Below are 23,839 nucleotides of genomic sequence, written 5' to 3' on the forward strand. Positions count from 1 at the left end.
CCGGGCACAGGGGGAGAACCCGCCTCCACGCAGCAGAGAGGAACTCCAAGGCGCAGGGCCAGTACCCGGTAAAACCATGAAGCAGGGGGGCCGTAAGAGGCAGACCCCAGGTCCTCCTGTAACTCTCACAGCAGGTCCCGTCCCCCACCCCCCAAGGCAGCTTCTAGAACTCCTCTCCTCTGCACTCAACCGACCCCATCTTTCCCCCACGCCCAAAGGTCCTGACAAGTGCAGGGCCTGGTGCGGGTGCCCAGCACACCAGGGACCTACTTCGTGAAACCACAGGGTCTACCAATTGCTGAATATGGAAACCTCCCCACGCCCCCCAGCTGCTAAGCAAGGCCCTCTGCTGTGTGGGAGGGCACGGCCAAGGAAAGAAGCCCCGGCGCACAGGTCCATGCTGGTCAGCCACACAAGCACCGTGTGGACCAGACTGGTTCTGAGACGGTGGTCCCTGTGATGGTGATAAGACCCACAACCATCATCCTGGAGAAGCAACGAGCCCTGGGGCGCCCTCCAGGACGTCTGTGAGGGCCCCACCCAAGCCTGAGCCTCTGCAGACCAGCAGCCCCGCTACCCCATGCACTCAGCAGCCGTGGTCCGCTTACCTGACACCTTTTGCAGCTGTACTTGTGAGGCTCTGAGTCTGCACTCTCGTCTGAATGGTCATCGTTTTCTTCTGAGGAGATCCCAATCTTGCCAATAAACTCCTCTCTCTGGTGGTCATCCATCAGCGCGATGTCCTGCAAGACAATCACCGTGTTCTGCTTCTAACGTGCTTGGCAGAAGCATTAACCGGTGGCCTGTACACTAGGTGCAGAAACTGTGTCCTCGGGTCACCTGGAACACCCCACCCCCTGACGATGGTGCCATCAGGTCCTGCTTGCGTTCACATGACTCTGCACGCCAGGGCTGGAGCTCCCAGGAACAGTCCCTGAGACGGACGACGCCTGGAGTGCGTGTTCTCCATCCTCACTTGGGCACCTACCACTCTTTCCTTTTTCCTGGATCAGTAGTTCTCCCCGAGAGCAACCCCGAATCCTCAATACCCTGCACACTGGCAAGCTCTCATCTCCCGTTCCTCAAAGGTAGGGAGGGAAGCAAAAGCCCCTGGCCTGATCCTTGGTCTTCTCCCAGGAGGTATCTAGCATGGAGGGTTTTTAATGTGAGCCTTTTAGGTGGGCGTGAAACGCATCAAACACTCAAGAGAACTCACCTGGAGAGCAGCAAAAAGACCCAGAAGGCTGGCCCCGCCCCCCCGCGCGCCCGTGCCAGGCGCCTGACTCACCTTGAAGTGGACGTGGATGTGGTCCCTGAGCACGTCCACACGGAAGAACTTGCGCCCGCAGATCTCACAGGTGTACTTCTTGTCGCCATGGGTCAGCAGGTGCTTGTTCATGTTGCTCCTGCAGGAGAACACCTGAAGGCAGGAGAGCGGCGCGGAGACATCTGTTACCACGCGTGTAGGGCCGCTCTGAGAGCACATAATCGGGCACAAAAATGCGGTAGTTTCCTCCCAAAATATAAATTGCCACAAATCCTCAGTGTTCGAGAGAAATAATCGCATGTGCTGCAGTCATGATCGTTTAACCATTTAAACTGGTGCTTACATTGTAATACAGAACTAACTGTTCTCTAGTCTTCACCATAAACTACTCTGCTCACAATTTTACTCAAATATTTCACTGGAATGGGGCCTACCAAGAAGAGTAAGTCACATAAACAGCTGCAGTTTTCTCAAAGTGGGTATCAGAGTTACAGTTTGTGTTCGCTACTTCATGCATAATTATTATCACCTCCCTCAGTTTCTCTGTATTTCGTGTCTGAAGTGATGAGTGTGGGGACTCAGCCATTCACCCAATCAATACTAATCCAGATGTGCCTGCAGAGACCACCCCGACCACCCCACTGATCTAAAGTCTCTGGCCACATGGCTTTCCCCCTAATGGTCAAGTAACCAGAGGAGCAGGCCTCCTTAGCACTGTTCTCAGAAAGAGACCAAAACCTGAATGAAAGGGAAAATGGTTCACAAGGAACAGAGGCAAATGTTTTTGAGGGACATTTCCGTTCAAGATCTGCAGGGACTTGGGGCCGACAGCCCTGAGACCACAGCCCAGGGAGGCCGGGCCGCAAGTCAAGTCAGCACAGCAGGAAGACGGGCACCTCTGGGGAGGGACAGAGGCCCTGGGTGTCCCCCAGCACCTGTCTTCTTCAAGCAGACAGGGCTGGAGACAAGGTACAGCTGGAGGCAATGAAGAAGTCAGTCCTGGAGACATTCAGGTTCCTTTGCTGCCGGCGTCCCTCTGTGAGCATCCAGCGAACATCTCACAGAATAAAACGTGTCTGAGTGTGAGTCACATAGCTGGCTGGTTCATGCACAGGGTATTCCAAGAACACAGGAGGGACATGGTGTTGTCACTCCTCAGAGCCAGTGGTTGGCAGGCAGGATGAGCAGGATCCGTGGACACAGGGCAGCCTCACCCACCCCTGCCTGGCCACCTGGGCTCAAGTGTGCATTCTGCAGCACCTGCTCCCCCTGCCCCTCCAGCCCCTAAACCCACACTAAGTCAGGGCCTGCGCCTTGTTGTGGGTCCACAGGCCACACAACCCAGCTGACCTGTTTGCTTTGTGGTTTGGAAGAAAAAAAAAAAATCAGGAAATTTCCCATAAAAACATGGATTTCCGTTTTCTCTTGAAAAGATCAAAAGATCTGGCAATGTGGCCACGTGCCAGAAGGCTGGGCCAAATCACAGCTGGCCAGCGGCCTGGGGTTTCACTTTTCCATCGTCTGGACCTGGTGTCTGTTGAGGGTGCACCGATGCTCCAGGGCCACGTGGCTCCCGTGGGCTTGTGGGACTGAGAGCCTGGGCCTCCCGAGTGCTGGGAAGCAAGTCTAAGGATGGAGCAACTGCAGGGGGCGCATGCACGAAGACCACCGCCATTTCCCGTGTAAGCTGACGTGGCCTGGACGGCAGCACCTGGACAGGGCTCTCCACACCGGGCTGATCAGTGCCCCTCCTGGACGAGGCCCTGGGCTGTTCAGATGGTCACTGCACTCTGGAGTTTAGGGTCTGCCGAGCAGTCGAGCCTCTCTGACGGCCAGCTCAGACACCCCAGCACTGATTTGCTTACTTGGGGCACAAGCATCCATGGACACGCATGGCGTGTGTGGCTGTGGCTGGGTCAGTGTCTCACTTGTAAATAGTGCGGGAGGATCACCACTGACCAAGATGTAAATCTAGAACGTCCAGCCCCCTCCACCTCACGCGCCCGGCTCCCGGCACTGGAGCATGCGCACTATGGCAGCATCGGCGGAAAATCCTAGTTGAGCGGAGACAAGGCTGAGCTCCTTCACTGGAGACCCACCTCGACGGCAAGAGAGCAGATGACCGGAGCACCGAGTGAGGGGACCCTGTGGCTCAGGACACCCGAGTATCCACTCGACCCTAAACCTTCTCCCCCAACCCCGTCCCCAGGTGCACTGGGTAGAGCTCTGAAGTTTCCCATAGAAAAAGGTGAGCTGGGTCCCGGGTCCCGCACCAACCCGTGTTACCTTGCCGCACACTGGGCATCCAGACGGCTCCTTCCTGTAGCGCACCAGGTTCTCACCCCCGCCGGCCTCCACGTCTTCCCTCTTCACCCGCCGCACTCCTGAAACCCCCGCCCGCGAGAGTCAGAGTCAGTGTGCACCGCACGCGGGAGCCCTGGTCCCTTCCGACATCCGACATCCGCCAGGGGCTCGCCCAGCCAGCGGAGGTCAGGGCTGCCCACGGGTGGGTCCAAGGAGCCAGCTGGGTCTCTTGTCCATGACGCACTAGCGCCACCTGCCGCTAGGAGACGGAGCCCGGGCGATGGGGCAGGAGCCCACGCCACAAGCTCCTTACCGCAGGCCGCACCTGAAACTTGCAAATCCAAGGGCAGCGAGTTTTACAACGCAGAGGAGTCAGAATGTGTTACCGGTAAGGAAGGCATTTGTGCTCAACCTAAAGGCTCAAGATAACGATGGGATTCTTTGAGGCGGCTGAGAGTAGGCAGGTATACTTATTACAAAGATAGTAATATTCATACTTCACATTAAATCAGCCCAATCAGGATCAAGGTAAACAGTAAGACAAAAAAAAAAATAAATAAATAATAAGGCGTAAGTGTTCATGTGTGCATGCTCAGTCACTTCACTGTCTGACTCTTTAACCCCATGGACTGCAGCCTGCCAGGATCCCCTGTCCATGGGATTCTCCAGGTAAAAATACTGGAGTGGGTTGCCATGCTGTCCTCCAAGGAATCTTCCCCACTCAGGGATCAAACCCTGGCCTCTTACACCTCCTGCATTAGCAGGCAGGTTCTTTACCACTGGCGCTACCTGGGAAGCCCAAGTGTTCATAATTGGGATCAAAACAGACTGAAAAGTTCTCAGGAAACAAGGAATTTTTGGATACAAACAAGAAGTTCCTTCTCAAGGTCTCTTACTAACCACTGACCTGTCTTTCTGGGGCATTCTTGCATAAACCATGTGAACACAAAGCCAGGCTCAAACACGGCTGGCAAGGTGACCTGGAGACAAACAGTTCCCAGCGGTAAAGCATGCAGGTATGAAGCGGGTGTGGTTTACGCTTCTATATAGAAGGGAAGGCCATGAACAGCCACACAGTTTTCACTCATTCCCAAGGAAAATGATCTGAGCTGCGTCAGCTGTAAAACGTTGTGAGATAAAAGTTGTATAATGCAACCCACACATCTGTCAATCAGGAAAGACCTGACTTCTCCAGGTAATGGCAGCTCTTAGGGGCCCACCTGGGGCTTGATAATCAGGGTCCAGTTCAACCAGGCCAGCGGGTCAGCGCAGTGGTCATCCCCACTGCAGATGGTGAGGAGACAGGCCCAGGGGCACGCCCAAGGCCACCTAGTCACTAAGTGGACACCAGGCCCTTGGAGCAGCCCCAGATCACAGAGGGAGTGGTGGAGCTTATGAACCAGGTGGGGAAGGGCCAGGTAAAAAGGCAGGATGCAAACGTGAGGCAGGACGTGATCAGGCATGTATTAAAAGCCACGATGACACACGTACATACACAGCTGTGTGCAGTGGTCAGACTTCACGTATGAGTTTGTTATCTGATCTTTTTCCTCAACAGGCATATATACTCCATTCGTAATTCTTTGTAAAGTGACTTTTTTTTTAATAAGAAGGTGTTCTGCTCAGTGAGTGCTGCTTACAGAGGCCAGCTGGCAAGAGAGCAATGGCCTGTAGAATAAAAATTAGGATTGTGCTGTGCTGTGCTTAGGCACTCAGTCATGTCCGACTCTCTGTGTCCCATGGACTGTAGCCCACCAGGCTCCTCTGTCCATGGGGATTCTCCAGGCAAGAATACTGGAGTGGGTTGCCAACGTATCTTCCCAAAACAGGGATCAAACTTGGGTCTCCCGCATCGTGGATGGATTCTTCACATCTGAGCCACTAAAGCTGAAGTGCCACTTAAAAAGAGGGTCTGTCAGAGCACATTCTTGGAGAAAGCCTCAGGTGAGGTGCGTGCTCAGGACACACCTGTGGCCCAGGAGCCCAGGTCTCCTCCTTCTCTTTGGTGCCCTGGCCTTCCCGTTGGGTCTGCCCTGTGGGGCCCCCGCACACACACCTCACTTCCTGTCTTACCTCCTTCCCTCAGTTGCCCTGCCACGTCCCACCCCATTACTGACCCCACTTAAGTCCACCTTTGTCTTGTGCTGGCCTCTCGTGAACCCACCACATGAAGGGCAGCCCCAGGCCCATCAGACTTGGCAAGGGTCATCAAGGCCCTCGACAGACAGAGGGGGATGAGGGGGAGTCACTCGTGGCCCCAACAGCATCCTCCTGCAACGCTCTGCTCCACCCACATGGCTGCAAGCACACCCCATGTGGCACTTTATACCCCGTCTTTTCCCTACTTATATCAGAAGCATTTCCTCAATATTAAACTCCTTTGAAAAACTGTTTTGGGTGACTGAGGACATTCAGTCCCTCAAAGAGTCCAGTTTCCCTGATATCCTCTCCACACCCCGTGGAATGTTCAACACCCCGTGGAGTGTTCAGGACGGCTCCAGTTCCCACTGACACGACCGTTCCCCATAGGACCTGAGGCTGTGCCAGTTCCTGTGAGGCAGCGCCTTACAGTAGGCACCCACGGGGGCGGGGCGGTGTCACCCATGCCCACAGGTGTGCTCACCTTCCAGGTGCCGCCTCTGGTGGTCGAGCATGACATCCTTGCGGTAGAACATCTTGTTGCAGACCTCACAGGCGAACTTCTTGTCCCCGTGCTTCTTCTTGTGCTTGGAGAGGTTGCTGTTGGTGGAGAAGAACCTGAAGCACATCTCACACTGGAACGTCTTGTCGTCTGTCGAGGAGGTTGGGAAAGGAAGCGGCTTTTAGGTGCGTGACACTGAGCGCGTGTTCCCCTGGGGCTGGCAATGAGGCCGAGGGGAAGGGCAGAGTCAGGAAAAGGCACCACCGCCACCATCTGAACTGAAAAGACACCTGCCCAGCCAGGCCTGAGCCATGTGCAGAGCAGACAGAGCTACTGCCCAGCCCATCCCCTCCCCACCAGGACACACATCTACAGCATCTGGGGATTCCTAGTGAGGCAAGAGGCCTGGGCCCTCACCCCCTAACCTGACCGCAGCCCCCACCCCCGCTTTCCCCGCACCCACTTTGGACAAGCTGCCTCCCACCCCACCCCAGGCTCAGCTCCCCACCCCAGCCCAGGCTCAGCCCCCCAGCCCCTCTTTCCCCCCACCCCCCCCAGGCTCAGCCCCTCACTGCTCCCCCAGAGCCCAGCTATCACCTGCCCCTTCTCTCCCACCTGGCCCTCCATGGGCTCCTCCCCCATTGCACATAGACATCTCCCGTTTCTCCCACCTGTAAACAGATTGCCTTGTTCCTAGGGCCCCTTTAGGAGACATATACCTTCCATCTCCACCCCTAATGAAGGCTCTGGAAATACCGACAGCCAATATCCCAGCCTCACCCCCAGTTCCTCCCCAAAGGTGGCCAAACTGCCCACCAGGGCCTCTGACAGTCCCCACCCTGCTCTTTCCTTCCAGGCAAGCAGGGCACCCCTCAGCCCTCCTGCCCACCCCCCTAGCCCTGAGGATCTGCTCCCCATGAGTGCAAACAGAGGGGCCATCCAGGGACCTGCGAGGCCCTGGCCTCTCATCAGCTGTCCACCTTGGTCCCACCCACCTGGCCTCTGCCAGGGGATCTCAGCCAGCACTCTCCTCTCAGATTGGTTCCCTGCTCCCCCGTCTCATGTCACCCTCTAACCCCCATGCCCACCCTGCTCCTGCCAGGACGCATACCTGCCAGGGTCTGTCACCTAAACCAGCCCTAGAAGGGAGTCCCCACTACCCACTGGCCCTCCTCCAACCCAGGAGCCCTGTCCCTTGTCGCCTGTGCGGGTGGGCAAGACAGTGTGCTTCCTGCTCTGGAGCGAGGGCCAGAGGATGCTCTGCATCGCACTCATTTCTGGGCCCTTGGTTACAGCCCACTGACCACTTCCCGTGGTCAGTCAGTGTGTGCTGAGTGCACCAATCCCAGAGTTAAAGTTTCATTTTCTACATTGATTCTGACTGGGGTTCTCATTCTGCTTCACAATGGACCCCCATCCCAGAATCTCAGCCTGTGCACTGCAGACACTTGGGCTGGATCATAGTGGAGGAGGATGGGCAGTGGGGGTGTCCCATGGTCTGCAGGCTGAGCAGCATCCCTGGCCTCCCCTGACCCAGATGCCGGCAGCACCCCCAGCTGTTACAACCCAATCAGCTCCAGACTCAGTGGTTAACTTCTCTCCTGAACCCAGTGGGCAGCCCCGTGAGGCCCAGGGGTGTCCACACAGTGCCCTGTACACGGGCTTGTGCATGTGTGCACAGCACAGGCACTTAGCATGCGAAGATTTTCAGACTTATTTTAACAGCTACATAATATTCTACTCGGTTCATGTATCACAATTTTCTTCATTGTTTTTGATACCAGACAATTTAGTAGTTCTTGGTAACTTTTTTTTTCCAACTAGATTTCCCTAGCATTGATTCTTAGGAACAAGACCAGAGACAAGGGCATCTGCCATCTTGCTTAGTGAAGGGCCACACCTTACAGCGTGCTGAAGCTGACGCTCCAATGCTTTGGTCACCTGATGTGAAGAGCCGCCTCACTGGAAAAGACCCTGATGCTGGGAAAGATTGAGGGCAAAAGGAGAAGGGGATGACAGAGGATGAGATGGCTGGATGGCATCACTGACTCAGTGTACATGAGTATGAGCGAACCCTGGGAAATAGTGAAGGACAGGAAGGCCAAGTGTGCTGCAGTCCATGGGGTCGCCAAGAGTCAGACACGACTGAGCGACTGAACACCACCACCCTACAGTGCTATCCCAGCAGATTACTGGAGGCCCTACCCATCCTGGGCCTCCCAAACCATACAGGTGAGTGTCCCTCCTGGGCAGGTTGGCCCCACAAGCCCCAGATGGAACCCGACAGCCGTGGAAAGTGCAGTGCAGCCCTTGGACTTCAGCTCCCTCTCTCCCTAACGAGTCCCTCCCAGCTAATGGAGACGACCTGCTTCCAACCTTTCCCAACCCACAGAGGTGGCCTCTGCCCAGCGTGGAGCTGGAGCAGCTGTCGGGCCAGGCTGTCAGCTCGGGCGGCTTTTCCCGCCGTGGCGTCCACCTGTCACCAGTTCGGGAATCCAGACAGGCGCTCAAGGACAACCTTCTCCCACCCATAATCCTGCTGCCCTCGAGGTCTACACTGGTCTTTTGACAAAATGCAGCAACTGAGAATGAATACCTATTACGTGGTGTGTGGTCAGGCCACGTGGGACAGCCGTCCTCTGTCTGTCCACCTCCTGCTTGACCAGCATCTGTCTCACCTCCACTCACATGAACCGCTTGCCCTCTGCCTCAGCTAGGGACTGTCCTAATCCTTAGGCCAGAAAGACTCCACCTGCTAGTTCAGGCAAGGGAAACACCTGCCCTCGTGCTGGTCCTGGCTGTTAACCTGAGGGGCTGGAAGGGGTGTGCCCCAGCTGCTGGACTCCCTGGTAACTGACAAGCCAACCCGAAGGCAATCTCCCCCTATAAATGGGGTGTGTGTGTGTGTGTGTGTGTGTATAGCAGAGGCAGCTGTGACTTCAGAACCTATGTTTCTGACGTGTAAGGTAACGTCTCTGTCACTGTCTCTGGACTTTCTTTGGTCTCAAGGACAGGCAACTCCAAGGCCTGCAAGCCTGGGAGTGCAGCTTGACACGCAGGCTCTGGTGAAGGGTAGGTGTGCAGGAGATGGGATGGGGGATTTCCAGGGGGCTGGCTGCACGGGAGCCCAGGTGGCTCTGTCTTGCCTGATGGCCTAGACGTGAACCTCAGCTCTTCTCTAGCTCCCAAGAAAGGCTGAGAGCAGATGAGGGCCATTTACAAGAGTTAGACTTCGCCTCCTCACACCCAGGACAGGCTCCACTGAGCAAAACCTTGAGAAAAGCCCAAGAAATCATCATTTCAAAGCTCACACAAATCCCGGACTTAACAGCCTATGGAAGATACATTCTCCTAATGTGAGTACTATATAAAAGCATAATGGTGCAAATATATATTACACAAATTGGCTCAGTTCCCAGTTTATACTGTTTTCCATTCATAACTTCTAATGTTTGAAATTACAGAGAAATTACACTTCAATCCACTGCTGCTCAGGTACTTCTATATAACAAAGAACCACAAGCGTCTGTTTTAACAGAATTTTCTGCTGACATGTAGCAACTGCTGCTTTGTCTGCATACATTGTTTCATTTGTGTCCAGAGAAATAAAGATAAAAAAAGGACTTCTCTTCCTCGGCTTTGAGCCAGTCTCATCAAACAGGACCTGTGTCACCCTCCACTCGCCCAGTGCGCTCGTGCAGAACCGAACGTGGCCACACGGGGCGCCATCGTCCCACTGGGCACCAAGGTCAGCGGAGGCCCATTTGACTGTTGCTTGGTCGCTAAGGCTAACATGTGTCCCACTTTTTGCGCCTCTATGAACTGCAGCACACCAGGCTTCCCTGTCCTTCATTATCTCCCAGAGTTTGCGCCACACCAGGCTTCCCTGTCCTTCACTATCTCCCAGAGTTTGCGCAAACTCATGTCCATTGAGTCAGTGATGCCATCCAACCATCTCACCCTCTGTCGTCCCCTTCTCCTTCTGCCTTCAACCTTCCCAGCATCAGGGTCTCTTCCAATGAGTCAGTTCTTCACATGAGGTAGCCAAAGTATTGGCGCTTTAGCTTCAGCATTAGTCCTTCCAATGAATACTCAGGACTGATTTCCTTTAGGATTGACTGGTTGGATCTCCTTGCTGTCCAAGAGACTCTCAAGAGTCTTCTCCAACACCACGGTTTGAATGCATCCATTCTTTGGTACTCAGTCTTCTCTATACTCCAACTCTCCCATCCGTACATGACTACTGGAAAACCACAGCTTTGACTAGATGGACCTTTGTATGCAAAGTAATCTCTCTGCTTTTTAATACACTGTCTAGGTTTGTCATAGCTATTCTTCCAAGGAGCAAGTCTCTTTTAATTTCATGGCTGCAATCACCATCCGCATAGATTCTGGAGCCCAAGAAAATTAAATCTGACAGTTTCCACATTTTCCCCATCTATTTGTCATGTGACAGGACTGAATGCCAAGATCTTAGTTTCTTGAATGCTGAGTTTTAAGCCAGCTTTTTTCAGTCTCCTCTTTGACCTACATCAAGACGCTCTTTAATTCCTCTTCACTTTCTGCCATTAGACTGGTAACATCTTCATATCTGAGGTTATGATATTTCTCCTGGCAATCTTGATTCCAGCTTGTGCTTCATCCAGCCCTCCATTTTACATGATGTACTCTGCATATAAGTTAAATATGCAGGGTGACAGTATACAGCCTTGATGTACACCTTTCCCAATTTGGAACCAGTCTGTGGTTCCATGTCCAGTTCTAACTGTTGCTTCTTGTCCTGCATACAGGTTTCACAAGAGACAGGGAAGATAGTCTGGTATTCCCATCTCATTAAGAATATTCTTCAGTTTGTTGTGATCCACACAAAGGCTTTAGCTCAGTCAATGAAGCAGATTTTTTTTTTTGGAATTACCTTGCTTTTTCTATGATCCAGCATATGTTGGCAATTTGATCTCTGGTTCCTCTGCCTTTTCTAAATCTAGCTTGTATAGCTGGAAGTTCTTGGTTCACATACTGTTCAAGCCTCACTTGAAGGATTTTGAGCATAATCTTGCTGGCATGTGAAATGAGTGCAATTGTGTGGTAGTTTGAACTTTCTTTGGCATTGTTCTTCTTTGGGATTGGAATGAAAACTGATGTTTTCCAGTGCTGTGGCCACTGCTGAGTTTTCCAAATTTGCTGGCATATTGAGTGCAGTACTTTCACAGCATCATCTTTTAGGATTTGAAATAGCTTAGCTGGAATTCCATCACCTCTACTAGCTTTGTTCATAGTGATGCTTCCTAATGCCCACTTGACTTCACATTCCAGGATGTCTGGATGTAGGTAAGTGATCACACCATTGTGGTTATCTGGGTCGTTAAGACCTTTTTTGTATAGTTCTGTGTATTCTTGCCACCTCTTCTTAGTATCTTCTGCTTCTGGTAGGTCCTTGCTGTTTTTGTCCTTTATTGTGCCCATCTTTGCATGAAATGTTCCCTTGATCTCTCCAATGTTCTTAAAGAGATGTCTAGTCTTTCCCATTCTATCGTTTTCCCCTATTTTTTTGCATCATTCATACAGTCAGCAAAAACAAGACCTGGAGTTGACTGTGGCTCAGATCATCAGCTCCTTACTACAAAATTCAGGCTCAAATTGAAGAAAGTGGGGAAAACCACTAGGCCATTCAGGTATGACCTAAATCAAATCCCTTATGATTATACAGTGGAGGTGATGAATAGACTGAAGGGACTAGATCTGGTAGATAGAGTGACAGGTAGAACTGTAGATAGATAGATAGTAATAGGCAGACAGAACGACAGACAGTTTGTAACACTGTGCAAGAGGTGGTGACCAAAACCATCCCCAAGAAAAAGAAATGCAAGAAGGCAAAGTGGTTGTCTGAGAAGGCCTTACAAATATCTGAGAAAGGAAGAACAGTGAACGGCAAAGGAGAAAGGGAAGGATATTCCTAAGTGAATGCAGAGTTCCACAGAATAGCAAGAAAGCCATCCTAAGTGAACAATTTGACTGATGTGACATCAAAAATTGTGGGTTTCCCCAGGTTTGGGGCACACTGGACTGCAGACTGCAGGTGGCGGGGCACACTATATGGATCCACCTGGAAGCTTCCAAGTCCACTTCACCCCGTGACTGACGCTGCAGAGCAGCCTGAGCTCAAGTGAGACAAGACTCACCTGCCACTTCAAAAAAGCCCCACCGTGGGTGGAGGAAACAGCCTTGGTTTCCAACAGAAGCCCACAGAGTGGAACAAGCACATGAATCAAACTAAGGGACAGAGCAGAGCCTGCAGGAGCAGGCGCCAGCGGGGAGGGCAGCGACGGTGGATATGATGGGTAAGGATGCCCCAAGATGAGGACTGGCCAGCACCTTAACAAGAACCAGCACAGAGTCACAAAGTGAACAGGGACCCACATGGAGGGTCAACGGAAGGGGATTCGGAATTAAGTGCTAACTTGGCAAGTGTCTAAATTGGCTGCCACCAGTACCCCCTCCCACTCCCCCGCCCAGGTGCCATGATTCCGAGAAGAGGGGCCGAAAAGACAACAGTGACCCTCCCCGGTGCCCATCCTCCCAGGGTGGGGATGGGGGCAGCGAGCCTTCACCCACGGGGCGCCAGACAGAGGCCACCCCGACCGGCTGAGCCCCGCACAGCTGTGTCCTGGCCATCCTCGGGGATTTATGTACATCATGTGCGCTCACCAGCTGTGAGCTGGCCAGACACTGAGCTCAGGATGCTTGGCTAGGCCCAGCAATCCATCCTGGCCACAGGCTGGTCTGAGCATATGGCATCAGCCACACACAAGCAGACGAAGGTCCAGGTCATGAGTGGAGACCAGGGACAGAGGCAGGCTCAAAGCAAAACCAGTCGGTGAGAGGGAGCAGCCAGGCCTTTGCTGGACACGGGTGGGCCCATGGAGGGAGGAGGGTGGATGGTTGAGGAAGGTCCTACAGATAAGGAGGCAGAAGCCCACTCCTCCAGCCATGACCCCACCTTGGCACGTACTTCTCCCTTGATCCCCGAACAAACCCTCCTCAGCCGCTCAACATTCATGGTGAGGATGAAACCTCCCTAGTCTCAGATGCAGCCATGTGCATGCTCAGTCGCTCAATCGTGTCCAACTCTTTGTGCGGCCCCATGGACTGTAGCCCATCAGGCTCCTCTGTCCATAGGATTCTCCAGGCAAGAATACTGGAATGGGTTGCCAGGCCCTCCTCCAGGGGATCTTCCCAACCTGTGGATGGAACCTGTATCTCCTGAATTGGCAGGAGGATTCTCTACCACTAGCGCCACCAGGGAAGCCGCAAATGTAACCATATGTAGCTGCTTTTGATGAATAGTAGGAAATAAAATAAATTCTCTTTTAAATGGGAACTCTCCATCTGCATGTCTTAGCATAACAGCTGCTTGAAAGTAAACCAAATGGAGCAGAATCTTAAAGGTGAGGTTACCAGTTAAATTCACCTTCACCCTCTGCTGGAGCACCTGGTTCCCACCCCGCCAGGTACCTGAGCCTCAGTGCTGGGCGGGGCCGCTCACCTGTGCGGCAGTTGTGAAACTCCAGCGCGCTCTGGATGCGGAAGGTCTTCTCACAGGTGCCACAGCGGTACCTGTACTCGCTGTCGACCTGATGGGAGGAGGCGGGGGGGCAGTAGTGGGGCAGCTGGGACACCCTCTCCTCAAGGGAGCTGCTCCAGCAATGTCGTGTCTCACACTCCCTCCCTGTTACCCTCCCGCCCAGCTTAGAAACACGAACCGTGCCTGGCTGACCCACCGCCCTGGAAAGAGAAGCATCCAGGTGACCTCGGTGTCCACGTTGGCCTCCGGCTCCTCCCCCATCCGCAGCAGCACCCTGCCAGGCCCCGGCCTATCTCGGCCCCTCCGGCTCCCTCTCCCCACTCCCCTCGCCCGGGACTCTCCAGTCATCATTGCTCTGCTCTTCTCCACCACCCACCTCGTTCCTGCTGTGCTTGTACGAAACGTGCTGCTTCAGGCTCTCCTTGCGGCTGAACAACTTGGCACATTCCTCACATTTAAACAGCTTGTCACCTAAGGACAAGCCAGTGACGAGCACGTCACTCCTCCAGGCCCACTGAGACCGCGGTGCCCGCCTGGGGCCGCCGCCTGGCCCCCGGGGTGGACGCAGCGGTGGCAGGGACTCACCATGCGAGCGCACGTGCCTGCTCAGGTTGCTGCTGTTCTGGAAGACCTTGCTGCAGATACTACACTGGTATACCCGCCTGTGCTCGCCCAGCTGCCGCACCACCTTCCGCCGGATGCCGTGCCGGCTTGAGAGGATCAGGCTCCTCTTGAGGGTGATGGTGCCGCTCTGGTGATGCGGGAACCTGTGGGAGAGACGCACAGGCTGGTGAGGCGGGTGGGAGGCAGGGTCGTTGGGGAGAGAAGTTCAAGGTTAGTCATCCTGGAAAGGGTGCCTGTCGAATCTTCCTAGCTCGACACCGGAGGGGAGTGTTGGGCTCATGTGTCCCCCAGCTTTGGGGCTTCTGGATAAGGGAGACACCCTGAGTGTCTCTGGAAGGGAAACACCCTGAATGTGCAGTGGCATCACTCAGCTTTTTCCACACCAGCCACTCATCTCCCTTGGCATTAACTCTGGTCCCCAGAAGCCTGGACCTCAGTTAGTGCATTGGCCAGAGTGACCCCATCTCTTCTGCTTTCCTCACTTGCCTCTACCCTGTTTCATATCTTCCCTGAACCTAATTTTTTCAAACTTCTTCTCCCTATTAAATGTGCTTCTAACAGTAAGTTACTGAAATCCTCTGGGCAATAAGATGGAGCATGAATAAGTAGGTCACGCTCACCATTTCTGATAATGCTCTGCTCTGCTCTGTTTTTGCACAGCTTCCTGGACTGTCTAGGACCAGGCATGCTTTGACACTGAAGGATGCACTCCAAAAAGGACCTGAAAAACTGTCACAGGCTTATTCAACTTCAGGGCAAAAAAATTACCAAGAATAATAGCTAAAATATAAACATTTTCCTCATTCATAAAAAGAATAGAAATGCAGAATATTAAATTTACAGAAGTTCAGATACAAACTGTTCCATCATAGCAGCCTTGTTAGACACAACACAAGTATCAGCTGGTGGAAGAGTGGATGAACCAAGTGTGGTCCTCCCGCATGATGGAGTAGTATTCCGACTTAAACCAGAAGGACACTCCAATACCTGCTGCAACATGCATGGACCTCGAGGGCGTTACGCTAAGTGAAGTAAACCAGTCACAAAAGGACAAACATGTGTGATCCATTTATACGAGGTCCTGAGAGACATGAGTACCTTCTGTAAGGTCTTCACAGAGATAGAAAGCAAAACAGTGGGTGCCAGGGGCTGGAGAGGGGGAGATGGGGAGTTAGTATTTCATAAGGATGGAGTTTCATCTTGGGGAAGATGAAAAAATTCTGGAGATGGATGGAAGGTTGCACAAAGACGTGACTGTATTTGAAAACACTGAACCATACACTTAAAAATGGCTAAGATGATAAATTGTATACTATGTGTATTTTACAACAATAAAAAGGCTTTTTCATCTATTTTCACAGAGGCTGCACTATTAACTCCCTGAGTTCCAGGACATTCCTGCTGCTCCCCATGCACGTGCATTTCCCATAAGAAGTAAACCATCCCCTCTAGTCAGGCTTTCCCTCTGAAATGGATTGGCCGCCACACGCTGCTGCCCGTGAAGCCAGGCCGAGTGCCATGCTGGGACTTACTTTGGCACTGAGCTGGTGTCGCTGGGGGTGGCGGCCAGCTTTCCCAGAACAAGCTCCATGATCCGCTCATCTGGTGTTGCAGTCACGGGCTCGACCTCAGTCATGATCTCTGTCACTTGCTCTGCAAGGAGGGGACAAGACAAGCTGTGTCACTGCTGCGGCCGTGGACAGAACACAGCTGAACCCAGACGACAGGCCCAAGGGGCCGCAGCCAGGCCGATGCCATAGACACGGGTCACAAGATTGACAGAGGGAAAAAAACCAGCAATACTTTAGAATCCACACATTTGCCTGCAGATTGAAAAGAGCAAAATGTTATTCTTAACTCAAAACTGGAGTTGGAATCTGTGATTCTTTTTAAAACCACAGGAGTCATGACTCTATTTCAATCCCTTTCCATACCACCTAAAACAAAACACTTTGATATATAGTAGGGTCTTATAACTTATTAAATTCATCCTGACAGGGATTTAGGAGTATTAATTTCTGTAATTATACAAGTCATCGTAAGTATGTTCAAAAGCAAATTATCATTTTCTGTAAGAGTTAAATATCAAATGACCACAGTAATAGGGACCCAGGACTGACCCTTTAGACAAATGAAATATGGGAAGGCTACACAAAAAGATTTATCTACTTCACCTACTATGATGTGTCTTCCTAACACAACTAATAATTAGTGAAATAATCACTTAATAAGTTTTTCACTTCTGTCTTTTCTTCTTGTTTATAGAGAAGTACGGAGACTGTCCAAGGGAAGCTTAAACCACTTCTCCTGAGAATATTATCTGAGGGCTGCTCCTCTGAATTCTCTTTAATTCTGAGAGAGAACAAAAATTTCTTGTCACTCACAAAGAAATCCTAGGCTACAGCAGACAGCAAGAAAAACTGCCCAGTGGGTGGTCAGCGAGGAAGGCAGTGAGGGGACTCAGGAGTGTCTGAGCATCAAGTCTGGTCCTTACATGCCAGACCCACCAGAATCTGGTGGCACTTCTGGTGAGGCCATGAGGGCTGAGGGGACATGGCCTCGTGGGGACCCCTCACCCGAGAGACCAGGTTCCCTCCAAACTCAACTGAAGCTACTATATTGTCAGAGTTAACACCTTCAGCCATGGCCCAGAGCGCAGCTGCATGCCCCTTCACAGGAGACAGGGAGCAGACGCTGGAGCACCCACATGATGCACCGACATGACTCGGCACCGAAGGAGAGTGGGAAGCCCAACGTGGACAAGTCTCTTCCACATGTGGCCTGGAAGATGCTGAGCACAGAGCTCCCAGGATGGGTGGCTGAGGAGATGGAAATGTTCTGTCCAGACGACCGCCTACATTGGGGAACCCGCCTATCAAAGTTCACAGCCCACGCACTCTACCAACAGCACTGGGAGTAAGCTGTACTTGAAAGAGCTGGTTCACAGCAAGAGCAGGGCTTAGACAGCACCTCCATGTAGACTCTGGACCAAGTTTTCCTGCCTGGCAAGGAGGCAATATGGCCTCAGGCCCCTCCCCGCTATCATCACTCCTCCCCCAGGACCACGCCCCAAGCTGGCTCCTCCCCTAGGACCACGCCCCCAAGCTGGCTCCTCCCCCAGGACCGCCCTCACCTGCTGGCTCTTTGCCTTCAACAATGACTAGAGGCTGCTCTGCTTTGGATGCTTTGGGTTTTCTTCCCCTTCGAGGCTTTTTCTTCTGCTCTTTGGTGGCACTGACAGTCTTGGGAACCTCAGCAGGTTCCCCCCGGGGCACATCTGCTTCCTTCTCCGGGGCTGACTCCTGCTGGCCGGCTGGGGCACCGCTCTTGGATTGTTCCAAGTGGCCCAACAAGTGCTCTGCAGAAGATGCTTATGATGAATCCACCAGGCCGAAAACACTTAGGCCACAAAAACAGAGACAGCCCCTACTATCCTCCTCTCCAACTGAACTACTCTGCTGAGATGGCGGAAAGAAAACAAGATCCCTCAGTGCCAGACACGCAGAGGACTTCAAGACAAAGCACAGATCCCTGGGAGGAGGCCCGCGGGACACAGGCCAGGCCAGGAGCCAGGGGAATCCTGACACCCTCCCCGATGGAAGTGACAGTGCGCGTCTGGGTGAACGCATCCGGGGACTCCCTGGCGTCTGGCCCAGCAGGCGCCTCCCCTTACCATTCAGCAGCTGCAGCTCCAGGAAGGTGGCTGAACACACCTTGCATACCCACTGGCTGGGCTCTGCCTCCACCGGGGTGCTGTTCTCTGGGGTGCCTGCAGCTTCAAAAGACAAGGTGGGGGGAGAAGGTCCAGAAGTTCTTCTCTGTGCTGCCCAGCCTAGTGGAGGGCGCACCTGCCCCATAGGAGGTGACCATGACAGTAGTGACAACTGCCATCTTTTGGGAGCAAATCCAACCCTCCAAACACTGTTCTCAGAGTTTTACCCACAGGGACTCGTTCATGCCCGTGAGCATCCCCATTTCACACATGAGGAAACCGGGCACGGAGAACTGGAACCAGTCTGACGCAGGGCTGGCACCAGTCAAGGAAATGTGCCCTGTTCACAGAAGCCAGTCCAGTGGGAACAGACGCACACCCCTCCACACACACTGATGACTTCAAGGGGGAAAAAAAAAGGCACCCTAGAGCCCACAGCGAATTCTCTACTCTCTCACTGGCTCACATGTCAAGAAGGGGCGAACCCGCGAGTCAGGCGCCATGCCCTGAGCCCAGTTTCGCCATGGCTCCTGCCCAAGCACTGTCAACAAAACTTTTGCAATGACAGAAATGTTCTGTAACTGCCTTCCAGGTGGCAGCCACGTGTGCCTAGTGCCCCTGAGGAAGTGGACTTCTGCTTTTACTGCATTTGAATTTAGGTTTAAATAGCCCAACCACTAGACCACTCAGGTATGACCTAAATCAAATCCCTTATGATTATACAGTGGAAGTGAGAAATAGATTTAAGGGCCTACATCTGACAGACAGAGTGCCTGATGAACTATGGACTGAGGTTCGTGACATCATACAGGAGACAGGGATCAAGACCATCCCCATGGAAAAGAAATGCAAAAAAGCAAAATGGCTGTCTGGGGAGGCCTTACAAATAGCTGTGAAAAGAAGAGAAGTGAAAAGCAAAGGAGAAAAGGAAAGATATAAACATCTGAATGCAGAGTTCCAAAGAATAGCAAGAAGAGATAAGAAAGCCTTCTTCAGCCATCAGTGCAAAGAAATAGAGGAAAACAACAGAATGGGAAAGACTAGAGATCTCTTCAAGAAAATCAGAGATACCAAAGGAACATTTCATGCAAAGATGGGCTCAATAAAGGACAGAAATGGTATGGACCTAACAGAAGCAGAAGATATTAAGAAGAGATGGCAAGAATACACAGAAGAACTGTACAAAAAAGATCTTCATGACCCAGATAATCACAATGGTGTGATCACTGACCTAGAAACAGACATCCTGGAATGTGAAGTCAAGTGGGCCTTAGAAAGCATCACTATGAACAAAGCTAGTGGAAGTGATAGAATTCCAGTTGAGCTATTCCAAATCCTGAAAGATGATGCTGTGAAAGTGCTGCACTCAATATGCCAGCAAATTTGGAAAACTCAGCAGTGGCCACAGGACTGGAAAAGGTCCATTTTCACTCCAATCCCAAAGAAAGGCAATGCCAAAGAATGCTCAAACTATCGCACAATTGCACTCATCTCACACGCTAGTAAAGTAATGCTCAAAATTCTCCAAGCCAGGCTTCAGCAATATGTGAACCGTGAACTTCCTGATGTTCAAGCTGGTTTTAGAAAAGGCAGAGGAACCAGAGATCAAATTGCCAACATCTGCTGAATCATGGAAAAAGCAAGAGAGTTCCATAAAAACATCTATTTCTGCTGTATTGACTATGCCAAAGCCTTTGACTATGTGGATCACAATCAACTGTGGAAAATTCTGAAAGAGATGGGAATACCAGACCACCTGATCTGCCTCTTGAGAAATCTGTATGCAGGTCAGGAAGCAACAGCTAGAACTGGACATGGAACAACAGACTGGTTCCAAATATGAAAAGGAGTACGTCAAGGCTGTATATTGTCACCCTGTTTATTTAACTTCTATGCAGAGTACATCATGAGAAACGCTGGACTGGAAGAAACACAAGCTGGAATCAAGATTGCCGGGAGAAATATCAATCACCTCAGATATGCAGATGACACCACCCTCATGGCAGAAAGTGAAGAGGAACTCAAAAGCCTCTTGATGAAAGTGAAAGTGGAGAGTGAAAAAGTTAGCTTAAAGTTCAACATTCAGAAAAGGAAGATCATGGCATCCGGTCCCATCACTTCATGGGAAATAGATGGGGAAACAGTGGGAACAATGTCAGACTTTATTTTTCTGGGCTCCAAAATCACTGCAGATGGTGACTGCAGCCATGAAATTAAAAGACGATTACTCCTTGGAAGTAAAGTTATGACCAACCTAGACAGCATATTCAAAAGCGGAGATATTACTTTGCCAACAAAGGTGCATCTAGTCAAGGCTATGGTTTTTCCTGTGGTCATGTATGGATGTGAGAGTTGGACTGTGAAAAAGGCTGGGGGCCGAAGAATTGATGCTTTTGAACTGTGGTGTTGGAGAAGACTCTTGAGAGTCCCTTGGGCTGCAAGGAGATCCAACCAGTCCATTCTGAAGGAGATCAGCCCTGGGATTTCTTTGGAAGGAATGATGCTGAAGCTGAAACTCCAGTACTTTGGCCACCTCACGCAAAGCTGACTCATTGGAAAAGACTCTAATGCTGGGAGGAATTGGGGGCAAGAGAAGGGGACGACAGAGGATGAGATGGCTGGATGGCATCACTGACTCGATGGATGTGAGTGTCAGTGAACTCTGGGAGTTGGTGATAGACAGGGAGGCCTGGCGTGCTGCGATTCACAGGGTCGCAAAGAGTCAGACACAACTGAGCGACTGATCTGAGCCACCCCGGGGCAGGTGCTTGCTCTGGGGGGCAGTGCCTCTATCCCTCCTGGTACCTCCACCAGAGTCTGGGTCGGAGGAAGATGACCAGGGTCCATGGGACACAGAGGGGGATCCTGGCTGTGTAGACTCTTTTAAAAAAAAAAACTGATGCTCTTGTGAGTCTTCAGAGTTAGGGATGTAATAGAGAAGAACCTTTGTTTTCTATTACAGGTGGAACTAGTGGTCAAGAATCCACCTGCAATGCAGGAGACATGAAGAGACACGGGTCCAATCCCTGGGTCGGGAAGATACCCTGGAGTAGGAAATGGCAACCCACTCCAGTATTCTTGCCTGGAAAATCCCATGGACAGAGGAGCCTGGGGACTGCAGTCCACTGGGTTGCACAGAGTCAGACATGACTAAAGCGACTTAGCACACAAGCACCCACAAGTTAGTCACTAAAGGGATGTTGCCTGTAAGCTTAAATTACACATCATGGCCCATCCCTGGGAACCCTGCCTCTCAGGGTTTGAGAGGCAGCTTAATGAACGTTAAGCCCAAATACCTTTGTTTAGCTCACAGGAAACATCCTGACCAGGCTCACCTGTGAATGGCTGCAGGAAGGAAGAAATTAACACATCCCCTCTGGACGCTGACTGGAACCAGGAAACGCTTGCCTTCATTCCCTCCCCTTTTAGTACAAAAGAGGCCTGAATTCTAACTCAGAGAAGATGGTTCTTTGGGACACTGGTCCACTATCTTCTAGAACCTACTGTCTTTCCAAATAAAGTGGCTATTCCTGCCCTAACAACCGTTTCTCGATTGACTGTGCAGTGAGCAGTATGAGCTTGGATTCTGTAACAGGGACGTTTGAAGCAAATGTATGTTCACGATATCCTGGCCCAGGAGACTGATTTCTCTAAACCGTATGTGGCAGCCTGTCAGGGCTGGACAGGGACCACCAGCTCTCACCACCACCTCCACTCCTGTCTCTGTGTAGCTTGTGTTGACACTCAGGACCCATTACAACACCCATCAAAACACTCTGGGGCCACCCACAAAGCAAGACCCTCCAGGGCTGTGACTTGCGCATGCCTTCAGTGACTAGGAAAAAGCACACCTCTTTCTGTATCAAAAACCAGCAATAAGGCTGCAAAAGAGGGAAGGAAAAATGGAGACCACAGCTACAACTATTTGCGTGCATTTTCTGAGTCTTGGTCAGATTACAAGAGATTAGAAATATAAGTGGATGTGAAATTTTCAGTTATACCAAAACTAGAACAGAAAGAGCAGAGAGCGAGCAGCACGGAAGCAGGGCATGTTCTCGGGAGGTGCCCTCCGGCTCAGCCTCTGCTCTCGCCCGCACCTGCTCTCTGGGGAATCCGTGGAAGAGCATCAGGAAAAGGTGGGGAAAATTGAAACCAAAATCCCCTATCTCACTCACCTTCCCCAACACACATGGTCTAAAGAGGGCAGAGTACTCTTGCACAGGAGAGTTTCAGAGAAGGAGGCTGAGGAAGGGTGAGCGGGCAGCTCCTTCTAACCCAAATGAGTTGCGGTCACTGCACCACGAGGTCCCCGCCCAGGGGTGGAATTCACGATGACCTGACCTGAGGCAGGAAACCTTTTTCTTTAGCTGATGTCTGGAAGCGGAAGCGGGGCAGACAGGACCAACTAGAAGAACCAGTCATGACTGCTGTCCTCTCACTAAGGGCAGTGTTCTATTTCACAAAAACTATCTTTAAAGGTAAAAATTATAAGAAAAAAAAAATATTAGCCAACGATCAGGAGTCAACTCCTGATCACAATCACGCACATCCAACAAGAGAGACGCATCTATGCAAAATGAAACGGTGCTGTCGGGGAGAGGCAGCGATGACACGGAAGGCTCCCAGCAGACAGTCACCAAAACAAGTGATGAAGATGGAGCACGTGGTGTGCCAGCACGCTAGGCAGGACCTCAGCCACGCAGAAACGCACGGCTACGTCAACAATGGAAGAGAAATGGCATAAGTACAAGGACAGGGGATGGATGCTGGTCACCAGGGCATGGGGTACAGAGTCATACAAGGGAACCTTCTGGGGTGATGAGAACATTCTATATCTTTTTTAAAAAATAAGTTTGAATGTTTATTTTTTAATTTCTTTGGCTGCACCAGGTCTTAGTTGCGGCATGCGGGATCTTTAGTTGTGGCCTGCAAACTCTCAGTTGCGGTATGTGGGATCTAGTTTCCTGACCAGGGATCGAACCCAGGCCCCCTGCACTGGAAGCAAGGAAGCTTACCCGCTGGACCACCCGGGAAGTCCCAGACCATTCTCTATCTTGATTGCAATGGAGCTCCCGCAACTGTGGACATTTGTTCAAACTCTGATACCGCCCACTAAAATCATTATTTTATTGTTTGAAAACTATATGCCCACTGTGTTGGTTTTTAAAAACTGCTAGAAAATGCCAAGCAAAAATCCCAAGAGTCGTTAAGATGGTGCTGTTATATGTAATCAAGAAGTTCCTCAAGTGTTAGGAAATGCATTTATAGCTCACCTCTTTCACTAGGAAAGTGATTTTGAAAATCTGACGCTGACAGCTGACTCTAAACCCTACACACCTGCTGGCTGAGACCACAAGGCTTCCTGGGCCGCCTACTTCATCGGCCAATAGGCCCAGATGTGTGTAAAGAAGAGAAATTAACCTTCATGGACATTCAGTGAAAACATGTGATTAGGAAAGTAAATCAATACCAGGGAAAAAAATTTATAGATTAAGTTTTGAAAGAAGTGTGTGTCACTGCTCCTTCAGGTGGAAGGAAAAATACTTCCTTCCGTATTTAAATGTCTATTCTGGCAAACTGCAAACTGGCATAAAATCTGTGTAATTATTAACAGCGCCCAGTGTTTTTAGAAGCCCAGAGGTGGAGTCATGGCTACCCTGGTGTTTCTGAACGAGAGCAGTCAGGACAGGGTGGAGAGGCAGATGTGCT

The 23,839-nt window shown here is 51.4% G+C and overlaps 1 protein-coding gene and 1 long non-coding RNA gene across 2 annotated transcripts in view; one reads left to right on the forward strand and one right to left on the reverse strand.

The window, feature by feature from the left end:
* Nucleotides 1-23,839, reverse strand: part of PRDM15 (PR/SET domain 15) — a 65,597-nt gene that overhangs the window by 15,015 nt on the left and 26,743 nt on the right. The window contains exons 6-15 of the mRNA XM_055569732.1: nucleotides 18,092-18,193; nucleotides 17,552-17,776; nucleotides 15,951-16,071; nucleotides 14,380-14,561; nucleotides 14,171-14,265; nucleotides 13,756-13,843; nucleotides 6,195-6,362; nucleotides 3,554-3,651; nucleotides 1,289-1,420; nucleotides 609-743 (exon numbers count right to left, since the gene is read on the reverse strand). Coding sequence (XP_055425707.1) covers nucleotides 609-743; nucleotides 1,289-1,420; nucleotides 3,554-3,651; nucleotides 6,195-6,362; nucleotides 13,756-13,843; nucleotides 14,171-14,265; nucleotides 14,380-14,561; nucleotides 15,951-16,071; nucleotides 17,552-17,776; nucleotides 18,092-18,193 — 1,346 coding nt within the window. The remainder of the gene's footprint in view (nucleotides 1-608; nucleotides 744-1,288; nucleotides 1,421-3,553; nucleotides 3,652-6,194; nucleotides 6,363-13,755; nucleotides 13,844-14,170; nucleotides 14,266-14,379; nucleotides 14,562-15,950; nucleotides 16,072-17,551; nucleotides 17,777-18,091; nucleotides 18,194-23,839) is intronic.
* On the forward strand, nucleotides 4,451-8,273 carry LOC129644220 (uncharacterized). Its single transcript, XR_008710777.1, has 4 exons — nucleotides 4,451-4,587; nucleotides 5,401-5,515; nucleotides 6,202-6,397; nucleotides 8,037-8,273. It is a non-coding gene; the product is annotated as an uncharacterized LOC129644220 (long non-coding RNA).

The sequence above is a fragment of the Bubalus kerabau genome, chromosome 2 (genome assembly GCF_029407905.1).
Source record: "Bubalus kerabau isolate K-KA32 ecotype Philippines breed swamp buffalo chromosome 2, PCC_UOA_SB_1v2, whole genome shotgun sequence".
NCBI lineage: Eukaryota > Metazoa > Chordata > Mammalia > Artiodactyla > Bovidae > Bubalus > Bubalus kerabau.